Genomic DNA, 19,185 nt, shown 5'->3' with positions numbered 1-19,185 from the left:
ATATGCTGAAATATTCTGTATTTTGTAATGTAATGTCCAAATGTACACATTTAGCTGTAAATGGCACTATAAGTGTACATAATAAACCACATGAAGTTAGTACATAATTTTAGGGAAATTGAAGTGGGACACATTTTATGGCGGCACAGAAATATTCTGAAATATTCTGTATCTTCCTAACTTTTTTGGTCATTAATAAAATGAGTCCAAATTCACAAGTGTCGTACAATAACAAGTCTGTACATATAATCCACATGATGTTAGTACATAGCTTTAGGACACTTTTGGGACACATTTTCTGGCTTAAAATACATGTTTTTGTTTGTTTGTATTTTTCAACATGGAATTAAGTCTACCCTGTAGTGTTTGGTGTTATTTTTTAATCTATTGGAAGATGAAATAAATAATAAACCATTACAGGATGTTATTAATGTAATTTACATAAAATAGGTAGGCTGATCAACCGCTTTGCAGCATGACACGTAAACAATAGAGAAGTGTGTGCAGCGATGTGAATGCAAGTACAACACGTCATGTACAGATGATCAAAAGCATTTATTCGGGTTGGAATGTCACATGTTACACCTGCAACATTTCTGACAATCAAAACATGATCGGAAGAATCCACATTTTGTATCATTGACATCGCCAGTAACACGGAAGTGCTACCGCTGTTTGAGCAAGGCACAGAGCTTCGCCCCAATGCGCGCTCCCGCAGCAGGGGATACAAAATATTTCAGGGATACAGAATTTGGCACGACACCGGCAAATATAAACTAAACAAAACACCGGCGGAAAGCGATAATCGCTAAAAAAAAAACAAGCTAACTGGAGTTTTGAGCCGCTGAAGGCAGGGTCGCTAAAAAAAAAGTTTTAAAAAAATCTGCGTCCCGGGGACTTCCGGAAATGCGCGTCCTTTTTTATTTCAATGCGTAAAAAGACAGCACGGTGGTACAGGGGTTAGTGCATGTGCCTCACAATACGAAGGTCGTGAGTTCAATCCCGGGCTCGGGATCTTTCTGTGTGGAGTTTGCATGTTCTCCCCGTGACTGCGTGGGTTCCCTCCGGGTACTCCGGCTTCCTCCCACCTCCAAAGACATGCACCTGGGGATAGGTTGATTGGCAACACTAAATTGGCCCTAGTGTGTGAATGTGAGTGTGAATGTTGTCTATCTATCTGTGTTGGCCCTGCGATGAGGTGGCGACTTGTCCAAGGTGTACCCCGCCTTCCGCCCGAATGCAGCTGAGATAGGCTCCAGCACCCCCCGAGACCCCAAAAAGGGACAAGCGGTAGAAAATGGATGGATGGATGGCGTAAAAAGACACAAAAAGTGTGTTAACGCCAACACTGTTGTCAGGACTGGGTCTATGGCGTGGTTTGTTCTCCCAGAAGGCAATGAAAAATTGGCGCGTGCAAGACGTGAATTTAAATACATTTTTAATTCTAACTCAAAAAAAGTACAAACAAAAGGCGCTCACAGCGGAGGTAAAAAAACTTGACTAGACAAAACAAAAGGCGCGCACAATGGCGGAGAACTATGAACATTAAACAAACAAAAACTTACGTGACAAGAGATGAAACAAGAACTAACGTGACAAGGAACTGTGGACATGGCATGAATGGGTGATGTAGCCAGGACGAACAACAGAAACAGTAAAGCCTATATAGTGACATGAAAAGTGAAAACAGGTGCGTGACTAACTGTGAACAGGTGCATGACATGACTGTGAAAACGTGAGACAGGTGTGTGTGAGTCCAAACGTGGAACAGGTGAAACTAATGGTTGCTATGGTGACAAACAAAACCAGGAAGTGAAACCAGGAACTAAGGAAGTGTCCAAAAAACAAAACAGCACATGGCCAAACAAAAACATGAACACAGACATGACAGAACCCCCCCCTTACGGACAGATCCCAGATGTCCAAAAACAAAAAACAGGATCAAGAGTCATGGGAGGGGGGGAGGGGGACATGGCGGTGGGTCGCCAGACCAGGTGTCCCCGAATCCACCGGGGCAGAATCAGGTGGCGGCGGCGGGTAGACCGCCGCTGAACCTGACGAGGTGGGCGACCTGGGAATGGCCACATTCGTGGCAGACGAGGAGGTCGGCGCACCTGGCGTGGCGGACGCCCATGGAAAGGCCACATCCTTGGCCGACGAGGAGGTGGGCGCGTTGTCGTGGCAGGCGGCGAAGCTTGGCGTGGTGCGTCAGGCGGCGAAGCTTGGCGTGGTGCGTCAGGCGGCGAAGCTTGGCGTGGTGCGTCAGGCGGCGAAGCTTGGCGTGGTGCGTCAGGCGGCGAAGCTTGGCGTGGTGCGTCAGGCGGCGAAGCTTGGCGTGGTGCGTCAGGCGGCGAAGCTTGGCGTGGTGCGTCAGGCGGCGAAGCTTGGCGTGGCGGGTCTTGACGAGGGTCTTGGTCTTGGCATGGGTCTTGGTCTTGGTCTTGGCGAGGGTCTGGGTCTTGGTCTTGGACTTGGTCTTGGCGTGGTTGGTCTTGGTCTTGGACTTGGCGTGGTTGGTCTTGGTCTTGGACTCGGCGTGGTTGGTCTTGGTCTTGGCGTAGTTGGTCTTGGACTTGGTCTTGGTGTGGCTGTGCTTGGACTTGGTCTTGGTTTGGGTCACTTGGCGGGTCTTGGTCACTTGGCGGGTCTTGGTCACTTGGCGGGTCTTGGTCTTGGTCACTTGGCGGTTCTTGGTCACTTGGCGGTTCTTGGTCACTTGGCGGTTCTTGGTCACTTGGCGGTTCTTGGTCACTTGGCGGTTCTTGGTCTTGGTCACTTGGCGGGTCTTGGTCACTTGGCGGTTCTTGGTCTTGGTCACTTGGCGGGTCTTGGTCTTGGCTTTGGTCTTGGCGTGGGGCAGCCACGGGCGGCACTTGGCGGCGTGGGGCAGCCACGGGCGGCACTTGGCGGCGTGGGGCAGCCACGGGCGGCACTTGGCGGCGTGGGGCAGCCACGGGCGGCACTTGGCGGCGTGGGGCAGCCACGGGCGGCACTTGGCGGCGTGGGGCAGCCACGGGCGGCACTTGGCGGCGTGGTGAAGCCACGGGCGGCACTTGGCGGCGTGGGGCAGCCACGGGCGGCACTTGGCGGCGTGGGGCAGCCACGGGCGGCACTTGGCGGCGTGGGGCAGCCACGGGCGGCACTTGGCGGCGTGGGGCTGCGACGGGCGGCACTTGGCGGCGTGGGGCTGCGACTGGCGGCACTTGGCGGCGTGGGGCTGCGACTGGCGGCGCTTGGCGGCGTGGGGCTGCGACTGGCGGCGCTTGGCGTGGAGCAGGTACTGGCGGCGCTTGGCGTGGAGCAGGTACTGGCGGCGCTTGGCGTGGAGCAGGTACTGGTGGCGCTTGGCGTGGAGCAGGTACTGGCGGCGCTTGGCGTGGAGCAGGTACTGGTGGCGCTTGGCGTGGAGCAGGTACTGGTGGCGCTTGGCGTGGAGCAGGTACTGGTGGCGCTTGGCGTGGAGCAGGTACTGGTGGCGCTTGGCGTGGAGCTGGGCGTGGAGCAGGTGGATCTTGGCATGGTCGAAAAACTGGTGGTGGTGGTCGTGCTGGTGGCTGTGGCTTGGCAGGTCGAAAAACAGGTGGTTGTGGTCGTGCTGGAGGCTGTGGCTTGGCGTGACGAAAGACTGGTGGTGGGGGTCGTGCTGGTGGCTGTGGCTTGGCAGGTCGAAAGACAGGTGGTGGTGGTCGTGCTGGAGGCTGTGGCTTGGCGTGACGATGCTGACCCACCCCACCTGAACAATTCCCAGCCCTAGCCCCCCCCTCAAGGAGCGGATCCCAGACGCGCTCCCCGCGGTCTGGAACCGTCTTTTGGGGTGGGCGGAGGGGGTTCAGGAGGAGGGCAGAATCCTCCCCTCTAAATTGTCCAAAAGGTCTTTCGTTCCCCCCCACCTGGGCTTTTGTGGGTGAAAAAAAAATTTCTGACTTGGGCGTGGCATGAGTCCTGGGGGGCGGGGCATGAAAATTGGGTGACTGTGATTGACAGGATCTGATTTCTAAAAACATGTCTTGGTAATATTTAATCATGGATTTAGAGTCTTTGGTTGGATGTGGCTGACAAGAAAAAGAGTTCAGGGGAAAAAAATCCATGACGTCACCCACTGGCAGCGGCGTGACGTCGTCCTGGGGAAGCCGGGCTGGCTGCAGCTCGTTTCCGCCCGGAGGGGGAGGAGCTTGCGGGAACGATGCGTCCTTTCCAATGCTTGTGGAAGCCCTCCCTGACGTCCTTCGTTGGGAGCGGCGCTTCCGGGACTGCGGTGACGCAGCGCCATCCTCGGACCAAAGGGAGCTGATCGGCACCAGTTTGCCGGTCGGACCCCACATGAGATCCCTGCGCTCCATGGGGGAATGGCGGAGTGTCTCGGCTTCCATGGCGCGCAGGACCTCCCACGTTACGTCGTCAAAATTGTCCCATTTTTTTGCGGGAGAGCTCTCGAGCTGGCTACATACTGTCAGGACTGGGTCTATGGCGTGGTTTGTTCTCCCAGAAGGCAATGAAAAATTGGCGCGTGCAAGACGTGAATTTAAATACATTTTTAATTCTAACTCAAAAAAAGTACAAACAAAAGGCGCTCACAGCGGAGGTAAAAAAACTTGACTAGACAAAACAAAAGGCGCGCACAATGGCGGAGAACTATGAACATTAAACAAACAAAAACTTACGTGACAAGAGATGAAACAAGAACTAACGTGACAAGGAACTGTGGACATGGCATGAATGGGTGATGTAGCCAGGACGAACAACAGAAACAGTAAAGCCTATATAGTGACATGAAAAGTGAAAACAGGTGCGTGACTAACTGTGAACAGGTGCATGACATGACTGTGAAAACGTGAGACAGGTGTGTGTGAGTCCAAACGTGGAACAGGTGAAACTAATGGTTGCTATGGTGACAAACAAAACCAGGAAGTGAAACCAGGAACTAAGGAAGTGTCCAAAAAACAAAACAGCACATGGCCAAACAAAAACATGAACACAGACATGACAACTGTATAGTTATAATTGATTATTACTATGATCAGTTATAATTCATTAAAACAGTGCAGTAATTTGAAATGAGTGCTGAGTATGTGCTTTTACCACTTTTTAGTGTCGAATTCTTCGTCTGTCTGGTATAAAATGAGTAAAAACATTAATACAGTATTTGTTCTCCAATTTTGGTTGAAATCATGTACTTTTTTGGGTTACAGGGAAAAACATTCATAACAAGTTCATAAAATCACAACTTAATTCAATATTGTTGAAAAAATTAATCCTCAAAACATCACAACTTTTGCCCCAACTTAATGAAAAAGCTGCTGAGAATCCCGGCATTTAAGGCTACACTAAACCGGCTAAGGTTATCCAGGGTAAACCCCACCTAACCTTGTCCACACACACACAATGGTCTTTTAAGACTATCCCCCCCCTCCGTCCGCCGGCGCAATATAAACAATGTGATAAAGAACATTTTACAATCAATCAATCTAGGGATGTAGATATCTGGTCAGGACACTTCTCACTCTTTTGCCTTCACCTTCATTGTCCATTTGTTTTTGGTGACTTTATATACTCTGGACCTAGACGTTGAGTCCGCGACATACAGTCTGCTTTGCCAGTCCAAAACCATTCGCCTTTTTCCGTAGTCTTCCCTTGTCGGCCAGGTAATACAAAGCACACGCTACCTTTTTTTATCACATCCACGGGAGCCCGCATTCTCGTTGTCTCTCCTTCGACACATGGACAAAGTTTTCCGGTAAGTAGAATCACAGCTGACCCGGACATTCGAAAGTTCTCTTGCCGTCTAAGAAGTGCTGTATCCCAAATAGCTGCAATCGCTTTCTCTTAAGGTATTCATGTGTGATTTCCACAAACGTCTGTACAGACGGAAAAAGAAACTCGGGCATGTCTGGATGACTCGCCTCCATCTTTCTAGTTTTTAGCTCCGAGTTACGAAACCAGCTGTTATGAAGCTGGCTGTGGCGCGTGCTTTCTGACATCACTTTCTGTGTGGGGCGCGGTCTTTCTGGCGTCACTTCCTTTCCGAACTCAGTTTGTAAACGATCCATGTGTCCATACAAAGCTAAGAGCAGGAGAATACACGGCGCACTTACTCGTGTAAAAAATTATCCAAGGAGGGGGACCTTAAACGATGGTTTAGTGTGGCTGATAGGGGGCTTAAGCTAAATAATTATTGGTTTAAGGAGTTATCCGGTTTAATGTAGACAGGGCCTAAGGCCACAACATTGGCAAAAAGTTGCACCAGTAGCTTAATGGAAATGTGTCATGAAGGCAACATACACCTATTTGCAAAAAACTCTGCAAAAATCGTTTTAATGATGATTGTGGAGTAGAATTTCAATTAAAAAAAAAAGAAAAGTCATTATTTGAGAATAAGTTAGAATTAGTCGCAAGTACTTTGCACTGTGCTTTAGCTCAGTGAAGAACTCATTTCCCACGAACACCACCACTCACTTTCTGCTCTCTATCTGGATCACTGAAGCCTTTATGCAAATGAGCGTGGGGGTGGGCGGCATTCTAAAGCAGTGCTGGCTGAGTGTGGAGGGGGCGGACGAGGAGAGAAGAGGAGCGGTGGAAGGGATAAAAACCCACCATACTTCTAATCTGATCAAGTCAGCGATACACTCACTCTTTTGTTTGGGGTTAGTGGGGGGTAAGCAGCTGATGTGAACCAGACTCAAATGATTACCAGCATGAAACCAGACTACATGGAGGCGGGGAGGAGGTGGGGAAACGAGATGAGACTAAGGCCATGTCTACACTAAGTCGATTAACCCCTTAAACAAATAATAATTTAGCCTAAGCCCCGTTTCAGCCACACTAAACCAGCTTTTAAGGTCCCCCTCCTCACACAAATTTTTACACGGGTAAGTCAGCCGTGTATTTCTTGAATCTCCGGCTCCTAGCTTTGTATGGACTCATTGATCGTTTACAAACTGAGTTCGGAGAGGAAGTGACGCCAGAAAGACCTCGCCCACACAGGAAGTGACATCAGAAAGAACGCGCCACAGCCAGCTTCATAATAAAGCGGTTTCATAACTCGGTTGTAACCACCGGAAATATTAAGGCGAGTCATCCAGACATGCCCGTGTTTCTCATTCTTCTACATGTACAGACGCTTGTGTAAATCACACATGAATACCTTAAGAGAAAGCGATTGCAGCTATTTGGGATACAACACTTCTCGGACGGCAAGAAAACTTTCCAATGTCCGGCCGGGTCAGCTGCGTTCCCACTTAGCGAAAAACTTTGTCCATTTGTCGAAGGAGAGACAACGAAAATGCGAGCTCCCGTGGATGTGATAAAAAAGGTAGCGTGTGCTTTGTATTACCTGGCCTCTCGAGGAAAACGGCGAATGCATTTGGACTGGCAAAGCAGACTGTATCAGTTATTGTCTGCCATGTATGTTGCGGACTCAGCGTCTAGGTCCAGAGTATATAAAGTCACCAAAAACAAATGGACAATGAAGGTGAAGGCAAAAGAGTGAGGAGTGTCCTGACCAGATATCTAGGTGCCTAGTTTGATTGATGTAAAATGTTCTTTATCACATTGTTTACATGTCTAATAAAGATTTGATTAATTTATGATGGCTCAGGTGTGATTCACTACTATAGGGCCCCACAGCACACTGGATTCCAGTTAATTGAAATACCACAACACTGGATATTGTTCAGATAAGTTACATTTAAAACTTGCACACAAAGCAACACTGGAGGTGACTATGGCGTGCGCATTTTCCGCGAATGCGTACTAGGGGGGTGGTGGTCTTAAACGGTGGCATTGTTGTGTGTGGACACGGATAAGGTTAGGTGTGATTTACCCTGGATAACCCGGCTTAGTGTAAACGGGGCCTAAATGTGGCTTCTCTTTTGTTTTGTTGCTGTCCCTAATGAATTGACCATACAGTATTTACGATTAACCCCCCATTCCAATCTCATAGCTTAAATTTAAACTTTAGATTGTTGACATAACATGACATGTGATGCGTGTGTACGTGTTGATCATTGATACGCTGCATAGCTGACTGTTGCAATCGCTCCTCCATGGTAACTTTTCACCAATTTTTACAATAGAAGGACTTCAACTGGGGGGGTCATCAATGGGAGAGGAAACACTGTTTATTATCCATGGACCCTTTCAAAATAATGGACCCCATTGAGTAGCGCGAGACAATAACTCAGCGCTGTTTTTATTCTTCCTTTTCTTGCTTTTAGACCAACTTGACAGCCTGTGTCTTCTCACACACACACACACACACACACACACACACACACACACACACACACACTCACACACAAGCAAAGCTTGACATGTTTATCTCTGCTTCTTCTAGCGAGGAAAAGGCTTTGCGAGCTCTTTTCGTGTGGACGTGACGGACACGGCGTGACTTTGCACAATCGCACCTCCCAACATTGACGACTGGAATTGGATTTGAAGATGAAAAAAAAGAAGACTGTCGACTTAATGAACTTCAATCTGCTGAAATTCCTGGGAGGAATGTCTTCAGGGGGACACGGTGTCATGGCGAGGAGACGTGGAGGAGGGGAAGAATGCCTTACTTGGAGCTCCTGGGAGGACTGGAGTGTCTCAGCAGGACTGAGCAAGTCCACACAAACAATGTGCGGACGTCCATGCGGCAGACAAACGAGTGTCTGTCACCTCTTTGCAATGTTTAGTGTGCGTGTTTACACTCTGGTACGTCTTTACGCTTACAAGGACACCACGCAGCCCTTTAGGACTCTGTCCTCACGCCAAACTGTACAGTCGATTCTTTTCTAGCGCTCCTTTGGTGCATTTTTAATTTTTTTTTTCATTCTTTTATTCCGCTTCCAACTCGCAGGAAAACATTACAGCAGATTTTTCTTCATGTATTTTTTAACCTATTAAAAAGCGTTCAAAGTTAAACCTAATAATGAGCTTCAATGTTATTAGCTTGTTTACTTGACATGCGGCCATATTGGGAGAGGCACATGACTGTCACATGACAAGCACTTAATGTTTTCTTTGTATGTCACAAAGTTGCGTAGAAAAGATTGGTGCTTTTAAGTTTTGCTAACTTTGCTTATTATGGGTTCAACGTGTTTTTTCTATTTCTTGGGTTGGTTTTTGCACCATCACATTTGTGGGTTTGAATAGTTTGTATCACACGTAAAAAAAAAAAAAAAAGGTGTTTATTCCAGTACTCTTGAAAAAGATGAATATCAAAGTCTATATATCGATTATCTGTATCTACTTGTGATGGAACTTTTTTTTTTTTTCTAAATTGCGATTGAGAGTTTTATCTGTTTGATGGGGGCTGGTTGCTTTCGCGACCAAGACACTAAACAATGTCGGCAGATATAAAAAAAAAAGTTTCATAATTCTTTTCCACGTTTAGATATGATCAAAAGTGTATGCAGTTCAATTCATGGTAATTCTGTGTGATTGTAATCAACATATTCATCATTATTTGATAAACAAACAGAATAAATCGATACATTTTCTCACATCACAACCACATAAACAACAAATGTTAAAAACAATAAAGTGAAAATTGATTTATTTCAAATGTGTTTTTGATTGACTTTTCTCACATTTTAGTAATTGTCAGCGTATGTATTAAAACAATCTGCAGTTTCTCTTGTCTCGTTATAAAAATGTTTTAATTGTCTGTGTTTTACACACACACTACACCTGTATCAATCAATCAATCAAAGTTTACTTATATATCAATCAATCAATCAATGTTTATTTATATAGCCCTAAACCACAAGTGTCTCAAAGGGCTGCACAAGCCACAACAACATCCTAGGCTCAGATCCCACATCAGGGCAAGAAAAAAGTCAACCCAATGGGCTACAATGAGAAACCTTGGAGGAGACCGCAGATGTGGGGACCCTCCCTGGGCGACCGGTGCAATGGACGTCGAGTAGATCTAGCATAATGGTGTGAGAGTCCAGTCCATAGTGGATCTAACATAATAGTGTGAGAGTCCAGTCCATAGTGGATCTAACATAATAGTGTGAGAGTCCAGTCCATAGTGGATCTAACATAATAGTGTGAGAGTCCAGTCCATAGTGGATCTAACATAATAGTGTAAGAGTCCAGTCCATAGTGGATCTAACATAATAGTGTGAGAGTCCAGTCCATAGTGGATCTAACATAATAGTGTGAGAGTACAGTCCATAGTGGGGCCAGCAGGAGATCATCTTGAGTGGAGACAGGTCAGCAGCGCAGAGATGTCCCCAACTGATGCACAGATTAGTGGTCCACCCTGGGTCCCGACTCTGGACAGCTAGCGTCTCATCTGTGGTCACCGAATCTGTGCCCCAGAGTGGGGCAGAGCAGAAAAGAAACGGCAGATCAACTGGTCTAAAAGGTATCACTATGTTTACTGTATATACAGTATACACACACAGTATCACACACACTACGACTGTGCTGCTATGTCTGGCTGCTGTATATATACAGGTAAAAAATAAAATTCATTTCATTTATAGGGCTCTGAAGGATACCCTAAAAAACAAGAAACAGGCACCAACATTGAAAAGATAAAAAACTGTAAACAGAGTATGTCAGTTTAAGAGTTGCAGTGGGAGTTAACATATAGATAAGGATTGTTTTGGTGAGGGCGAGCAAACATATTCCAATGGTTTGTCAGTTCTAATTGTCCATGCGAGCTCATAATTTTACTACGAGCCAGCTCCAGCTCGTAGTACCCAAGACCAGACTTAAAACCAGGGGAGACAAGGCATTCTCTGTGATTGGCCCTAAGCTCTGGAACACTCTGCCCCTCCATGTTCGAACTGCTCCCACAATGGAGTGTTTTAAGTCTCGTCCTTAGACCCACTTTTATTCTCTGGCTTTTAACACTACGTGAGTTGTGTGGTCCTCTGTTGTCCTGTGTTTTTAAAATGGTGATTTCTATTTACGGTTTTAATTGGATTTACCCTTTAAAATCGTTTTTAATCATATTTATTTTATATTGTCTTTATATTGGTTTTATATGTGTTTATTTTTTGTTTTTATTCAGTCATTGGTGGGGCTAACGATAATATTTGAATATTGTTTTTAATATTGTTGTGCAGCACTTTGGAAACATGTTGTTTAAATGTGCTATTTAAATAAAGTGGATTGGATTGGATTGGATAATTTTGCCTTGCAGAGTGGAAAGCTTCTCCGATTCCAAAGTCTGAGCACTCACAGCCCTGCCCAGCCCATCCATCGCTGCAGGCCACCTTTGGGCTCCTTGAACGGCTGCCATCGTCTCCCAAAATTTGTAGCTGGACCAGATCAACGCTAAATTCAATCAGCTGACGACCTGTTATCACAGTTCCAAATAGATAGACATCTTCAATGTCTTCGACAGAAAGAACTGCCAGGCACACGACTCTCCACTTCTCCCAAGAGTCCCTCATGTATCCAGCAGCAACATCCCATCAGCTTCTTGTCTTGAAGATCTTGTCAATTAAATATAAAGTAAATAATAATAAAAATAAAGTTAATATTTTCAAATATAAAGTGAGCAATAATACATATAAAATATATCATGCATAAAACTAAATCATAAATATAAAGTATAATCAAATTAAAAAAAATCATAAAAGTATAAAGTTAAAAAAAAATACATACAAAGTAAATATAATGAATATAAATTAAATAATAAAAGACTAAGTAAATAATAATACAAAAATAAGTAAATAATGACAAATATAAAGTACATAATAATGCACTTTAAGTAAATAATAAAAATCAAGTGAATAATGGCTCAGTAGGTAGAGCGGCTGTGCCAGCAACTTGGGGGTTCCAGGTTCGATTCCAGCTTCCGCCATCCTACTGTAGTCACTGTCAGTGTGTCCTTGGACAAGACACATTACCCACCTTGCTCCCAGTTCCACCCATACTGGTTTAAATGTGCCTTAAATGTAGATAATGGGTTTCACCATGTAAAGCGCCTTTGGGTCTCGAGAGAAAAAGTGCTATATAAATGTAATTCACAATTAAATTTACAATAATTATAAAGTAATTAAAAACTATGAAGTAAATAATGATGATTGTAAAGTAAATATTAATGCATACAAGGTAAATAATAATATAATTTAACTGATAATAAATAGACATAAATAAAAACATATACATATAAAGTAAAGAATTGTACATTAATAAAAAATTAAGTAATAATAATAAATATAAAGTAAATAATTGAGAGTTGCTGCACTGCTCAACTTTTTCCTTTTGATTCACGACTGCAATAATTAAAAAAAAAAGGGTTGTTTTTTAAATTTGAGTCTGCAGCAATGTTCAAAAGGAGATTGATTATTATTATTATCAATCAATCAATCAATCAATGTTTATTTATATAGCCCTAAATCACAAGTGTCTCAAAGGGCTGTACAAGCCACAACGACATCCTCGGTACAGAGCCCACATACGGGCAAGGAAAAACTCACCCCAGTGGGACGTCGGTGAATGACTATGAGAAACCTTGGAGAGGACCGCATATGTGGGTAACCCCCCCCCTCTAGGGGAGACCGAAAGCAACGGATGTCGAGTGGGTCTGACATAACATTGTGAAAGTCCAGTCCACAGTGGATCCAACACATCAGCGGGAGTCCAGTCCACAGCGGGGCCAACAGGAAACCATCCCGAGCGGAGACGGGTCAGCAGCGCAGAGATGTCCCCAACCGATGCACAGGCTAGTGGTCCACCCGGGGTCCCGGCTCTGGACAGCCAGCACTTCATCCATGGCCACCGGACCTATGCAACTCCCCCTCGCAAGGGACAGGGGAGAAGAGGAGAGAAGAAAAGAAACGGCAGATCAACTGGTCTAAAAAAGGGGGGGTCTATTTAAAGGCTAGATTATACAAATGAGTTTTAAGATGGGACTTAAATGCTTCTACTGAGGTAGCATCTCTAACTGTTACCGGGAGGGCATTCCAGAGTACTGGAGCCCGAATAGAAAACGCTCTATAGCCCGCAGACTTTTTTTTGGCTCTGGGAATCACTAATAAGCCGGAGTTCTTTGAACGCAGATTTCTTGTCGGGACATATGGTACAATACAATCGGCGAGATAGGCTGGAGCTAAACCGTGTAATATTTTATACGTAAGTAGTAAAACCTTAAAGTCGCATCTTAAGTGCACAGGAAGCCAGTGCAACTGAGCCAGTATAGGCGTAATATGATCAAACTTTCTTGTTTTTGTCAAAAGCCTTGCAGCCGCATTTTGTACCAACTGTAATCTTTTAATGCTAGACATAGGGAGGCCCGAAAATAATACGTTACAGTAATCGAGACGAGACGTAACGAACGCATGAATAATGATCTCAGCGTCGCTAGTGGACAAGATGGAACGAATTTTAGCGATATTACGGAGATGAAAGAAGGCCGTTTTAGTAACACTCTTAATGTGTGACTCAAACGAGAGAGTTGGGTCGAAGATAATACCCAGATTCTTTACCGAGTCTCCTTGTTTAATTGTTTGGTTGTCAAATGTTAAGGTGGTATTATTAAATAGATGTTGGTGTCTAGCAGGACCGATAATCAGCATTTCCGTTTTCTTAGCGTTGAGTTGCAAAAAGTTAGCGGACATCCATTGTTTAATTTCATTAAGACACGCCTCCAGCTGACTACAGTCCGGCGTGTTGGTCAGCTTTAGGGGCATGTAGAGTTGAGTGTCATCAGCATAACAGTGAAAGCTAACACCGTACTTGCGTATGATGTCACCCAGCGGCAGCATGTAAATACTAAAGAGTGCAGGGCCAAGAACCGAACCCTGGGGAACTCCGCACGTTACCTTGACATAGTCCGAGGTCACATTGTTATGGGAGACGCACTGCATCCTGTCAGTAAGATAAGAGTTAAACCAAGACAAGGCTAAGTCTGACATACCAATACGTGTTTTGATACGCTCTAATAAAATATTATGATCGACGGTATCGAAAGCGGCGCTAAGATCAAGAAGCAGCAACATAGATGACGCATCAGAATCCATCGTTAGCAATAGATCATTAGTCATTTTTGCGAGGGCTGTCTCCGTAGAGTGATTTGCCCTGAAACCGGATTGAAAAGGTTCACAGAGATTGTTAGTCACTAAGTGTTCATTTAGCTGCTGTGCAACAGTTTTTTCGAGAATTTTGGAAATAAACGGAAGGTGGGAGACCGGTCGGTAGTTTACCATGAGGTCAGGATCGAGGTTAGGTCTTTTGAGCAGAGGATGAATAACCGCTTTTTTGAATGCTAGGGGAACAGTGCCGGAGGAAAGTGATAAGTTTATAATATTTAACACTGATGGACCTAATAATACAAACAGTTCCTTGATAAGTTTCCCAGGAAGTGGGTCAAGTAAACATGTTGTTTGTTTTATCCCACTTACACGCTGTAATAATTCCTCTAATGTTATTTCATCAAAAATAGAGAGACTATTTTGGAGGGCAGTGTCCGTCGTATATACAGTCGTATTTGTGTTAATAGAGCCCAGTTGTAGCTGGGATGCGTTGTCTTTAATCTCCTTTCTAATGAGTTCAATTTTCTTATTAAAGAAATTCATAAAATCATCTGCCGAGTGGGTGGAGCTACTGGGAGGAGTCCCTTGTTGGGTTAGCGATGCTACTGTACTAAACAGAAATTTAGGATCGTTTTTGTTGAGGCGGATGAGATTTGAGTAGTATTTAGTTTTAGCTAAGGTAAGCATGCGTTTATAAGTTATTAAACTATCACTCCATGCTTGATGGAAAACCTCAAGTTTAGTCGCGCGCCATTTGCGTTCCAGTTTTCTACATGATAATTTCTGAGCTCTAATTTCTTCTGTAAACCATGGGGTGCGCCTTTTAGGGGCCCTTTTTTGCTTTAGCGGTGCTATACTATCAATAATTTCGCGCAAGGCATCGTCAAAGTTGTTAGTGAGTTTATCAATAGAGCCGACATAATTTGGGAATGGTGCTATTACCGAAGGCAGTAGGTCAGCATTATGAATTACTAGAACATTGCAGAGAACATAGGATAGGATAGACTTTTATTTATCCCACAATGGGGAAATTACATTGTTGCAGTGCAGGTTTTCACATCCAGTAACAGAAGTAAATAATATCTGGGATTTATATAGCGCTTTTCTAAGTACCCAAAGTCCCTTTACATGTTAAAAACCCATCATTCATTCACACCTGGTGGTGGTAAGCTACTTTCGTAGCCACAGCTGCCCTGGGGTAGACTGACGGAAGCGTGGCTGCCAATTTGCGCCTACGGCCCCTCCGACCACCACCTATCATTCATTCATCATTCATTCACCGGTGTGAGCGGCACCGGGGGCAAGGGTGAAGTGTCCTGCCCAAGAAAGAAAGAAAAAGAAAGAAGTAAAGCATAATGAAAAACAACAAAATAGGGAGCAATATGTAGTATTTATTACTAATACTGCATGTATCAATAGAAGATAAAATACAACAAGAAACACTAACATCGGTATTGCACACCATGAACAAAACATCACAGTGATCACATACAGGTAAGTGCTTTGTAAAGTCTTATGGCTGTGGGTAGAAAGGACCTGTGGTAGTGCTCCTTCATGCATTGTGGATGTAATAGTCTAATGCTGAAGGAGCTACAAAGGGCCTCCACAGTGCCATGCATGGGGTGAGATGGATTGGACATTATGGATGTCAACTTGGTCAACATTCTTCTGTCAGCCACCTCCTCAATGCTGTCTAGTGGGCAGCCAAGGACAGAGTCGTCTCTCTTAATCAGTTTATTAAGTCTGTTCCTGTCTCTGACCGTGCTGCCCCCACCCCAGCAAACGACGACATAGTCATTTTATGACATTTTCACAGTGACCTTCATGTGGGAAAAAAATTTTAAAAAATCTGAGTTCTCCTCCTTGATGCTGACAAGCTACATAATCCTCTTTTTTTTACAACATTATGAGGATTTAGAAGATCTTTTTTTTGTGGGAAATCGTGTTGCACTTTTACATTCATGCATCAACGAACAGATTACGTGCTTCACGTATCAACAGATGGCAAACTACAAATTCACTTATTATGATTTTTAATCTACATTTTGAAACACTTCTTTGTGGTCTACATAACATGTAATGGTGGTTCTTTGGTCCAGATGTTGCTTGAATTTAGTTTTACAGAATGTCTTTAAGCTGCTTTCAGAGTGTCTTTTGAAAACGAATCATTTAAAAATGTGGGTCTATGACCCCGGGTTTATCACTGATGACGTGTCCAAGCATCACTGTGAGGCGTATTCAAGTTCTTGATATATGCAAATGAAGTGTATGTGTGTGTGTGTGTGTGTGTGTGTGTGTATATATATATATATATATATATATATATATATATATATATATATATATATATATATATATATATATATATATATATATATATATATATATATATATGTATATATATATATATATATATATATATATATATATATATATATATATATATATATATATATATATATATATATATATTTATATATATATATATATATATATATATATATACTGTTACCAAGTTTGTGCAAATAAAAGACATGCATTTAACTAAAATGTTCAAAAGCAATACAATTGAATTTGGGTACAAATATTGAAATAAAATATCTAACTATGTATAATAAATAAAAATTCTAACTATACATGTGATTAATCAGGATTACTTTAAATTCCAAAATGTGATTAATCTCATTTAAAAAATAAATAAAAATACATTAATTAGGGCTGTCAAGGTTAAGGGAAGAATAACACGTTAACTATAAGTTCCAATAAAGGTAAAAAAAAAAAAAAAGTTTAATGCGTGATTAACACACAAGCTCCTTTTTTACCCTAAGGCCGTTCTGTAGCGGGGAGGAAACTTGGCTGAGTTAACTTGTTACTGATGAGCCACAGGCAGGAAATTAGTGAGCAGAAATAAACAAAGAAAAGGGTATAATTTGGAAAAATCAGGTTCAAAACCATGGCAAGTTGTTCTCCCGACAAGAAAGGACTATTTTTCACAATGTGACCACATCACTGCAGCTCAACTGAAATGAAAGACGGTAGGCAGGAAGTCGAAAGAATACTTTTTTTTTTATATTGCAAACAGTCTGGTCCAACATCAAATCATGTCAAGACACCTTCTGGAACCTACAACACTTTTCCAGCTTCAAAATAAAAGCACATCCGGTTTAAAAATAAAAATGTGTTAATTTACTATCATGCTTTGTCAAAGATGTTTTGTAATGTTTTTCTGTGATATTTGCACCTAAAAAAATGCTAGTACATCAATTGAAGAATATGGGGGGATTTTTTTCTGGCTGGATAAAATATTACGTGTTTTTCCTTTTTTTTAATGAAATGTGTTTTAAACATTACTCTTTTTTTAAACAGCTTAACACAAAAATGATAAACACACTTTTAATGAAAATACAAACAAAAATTGCCTGCTGTGTGTTGGTTTCTTGCCAGATTTTGATCAATGTAATTATTGACATTGTCTTGTGGCATTTTACTTTTGTTTTAACCTTTCTCAGCCACCGTAGTTATCCGCCATCACAGACGGGCAAAATAGACCTAACGGAAGGCAAACTTGTCGAATATAGATGGATATACTTGAAAATTAGTAATATAAATCGATCTATCAATACATCGATCAATCGTTACACCCCTAATATATACATAGGTATTAAGGCTGTCAAAGTGATAACGCATGTATTAATAAAATTAAATGATCACGTTATCAATTATGAATGAAGATTAATCAAGACGCGCGCATTTGTTACACGCTCTGTGATTAAGAGGAGGGGCGGCCCATTTTGCTTCAAAACATAACTTTGGATAAAACTACGTAACTTGTTGGTATTGCAGGGACAAACAATTATTTCATCTCTGCATTGTTAAAAAAACATCTTAACCCTTGTGTGGTGTTCGAGTCTGTGGGACCCGTTTTCATTTTTTATTAAAAGAAAAATGATACAATTAATACATTTTTCAAACTGAGACTCATTGACTTTGGCTCATTTTCTGTGAAGAACATATATCAGAATACATATTTAATGACCACACACCATACACCTTTTCTATTACATATAAGATGTCCGGGTCACACACACACACACACACACACACACACACACACACACACACACACACACACACACACACACACACACACACACACACACACACACACACACACACACACACACACTCACACACACACACACACACACACACACACACACACACACACACACACACACACACACACTCACACAGCAGGCCTAGACAGGAGGAGGACAGAGTGTAGGTACAAAAAACATCAGAGGGTCAAATGTGCAGAAACACAAAAGAAGAATCCCTGTGGGATACAGAAACTAGCAGAGTAATTTTTCGTGCAACGTTCATATTGTTCTTACTCAGCCAGCGTTTGTGGGTCTGATGGACCCGTTGCATTTTGTGGCTTTTAATGCCTCACAGTCAAACACTTTTATGTTAAAATACTGAACAGATGTTTATTGGGATAAGGTAAACATCTGTTCAGTATTTTAACATAAAAGTGTTTGATTGTGAGGCATTAAAAGCCACAAAATGCAACAGGTCCATCAGACCCACAAACGCTGGCTGAGTAACAACAATATGAACAATACACAAGGGTTAAAGCGAAACACGTACTAAAGGATGGCGTTGACAGTGTTGTCACTGTACTACCACGAGCTAATGCAACAAAATGTTGTTCTTATCTGTACTGTAAAGTTCAAATTTGAATGACAATAAAGGAAGTCTAAGTCTAAGTCTAAGTGTTATTCAATGTTATCAACAAAAGTAGCACAGTTGAGTTAAACTTATGCCTTTGCTAAACGGACAGCCACCGCAAGCAGGAGATGTAATATTTGTGAAGACCAAGTCCTGCAAGAAGTTGCATTCATATCACCACAGCTGATCTGTCGCACAATACCTTGGAGAAGCACAATTACAGTGAGGATAAACCAACTGTACTACACAAACAAGAGCATCAACTTGCTGTCAGGATCCGTGGTCCGAATCATGGTTTGTTTTGGACTCCTTTTAGTTCCTGTTTATGCACCTCCTGAGTTTAGTCACCATGGTCACTTATGATTTTCACCTGCCTTTTACGCGCACCTGTTGCTCATCATAGACTCTATTTAAGCCTGCCTTTTCCGGTCACTCGTCGTGGCTTCATTGTTTGCATTTGCAACAGTTACGT

General features: G+C 42.9%; 1 protein-coding gene across 3 annotated transcripts in view; it reads left to right on the top strand.

The window, feature by feature from the left end:
* The window catches only part of pcdh10b (protocadherin 10b), a 57,277-nt gene extending 47,736 nt beyond the window's left edge, over nucleotides 1–9,541 (top strand). For all 3 annotated transcript variants that reach the window (XM_062045345.1, XM_062045346.1, XM_062045344.1), the window contains one exon: nucleotides 8,333–9,541. Coding sequence is in view for 2 of the 3 variants with exons in the window: in XM_062045346.1 (XP_061901330.1) it covers nucleotides 8,333–8,386 (54 nt within the window). In the remaining variant the exon portion in view is untranslated. The remainder of the gene's footprint in view (nucleotides 1–8,332) is intronic.
* The last annotated feature ends 9,644 nt before the right edge of the window (nucleotides 9,542–19,185 follow it).

The sequence above is a fragment of the Entelurus aequoreus genome, linkage group LG04, assembly GCF_033978785.1.
Source record: "Entelurus aequoreus isolate RoL-2023_Sb linkage group LG04, RoL_Eaeq_v1.1, whole genome shotgun sequence".
NCBI classification, from domain to species: Eukaryota; Metazoa; Chordata; class Actinopteri; order Syngnathiformes; family Syngnathidae; genus Entelurus; species Entelurus aequoreus.
The sequence above is the reverse complement of the archived record's forward strand: the minus strand, read 5'-3'. Positions and strand labels throughout refer to the sequence as shown.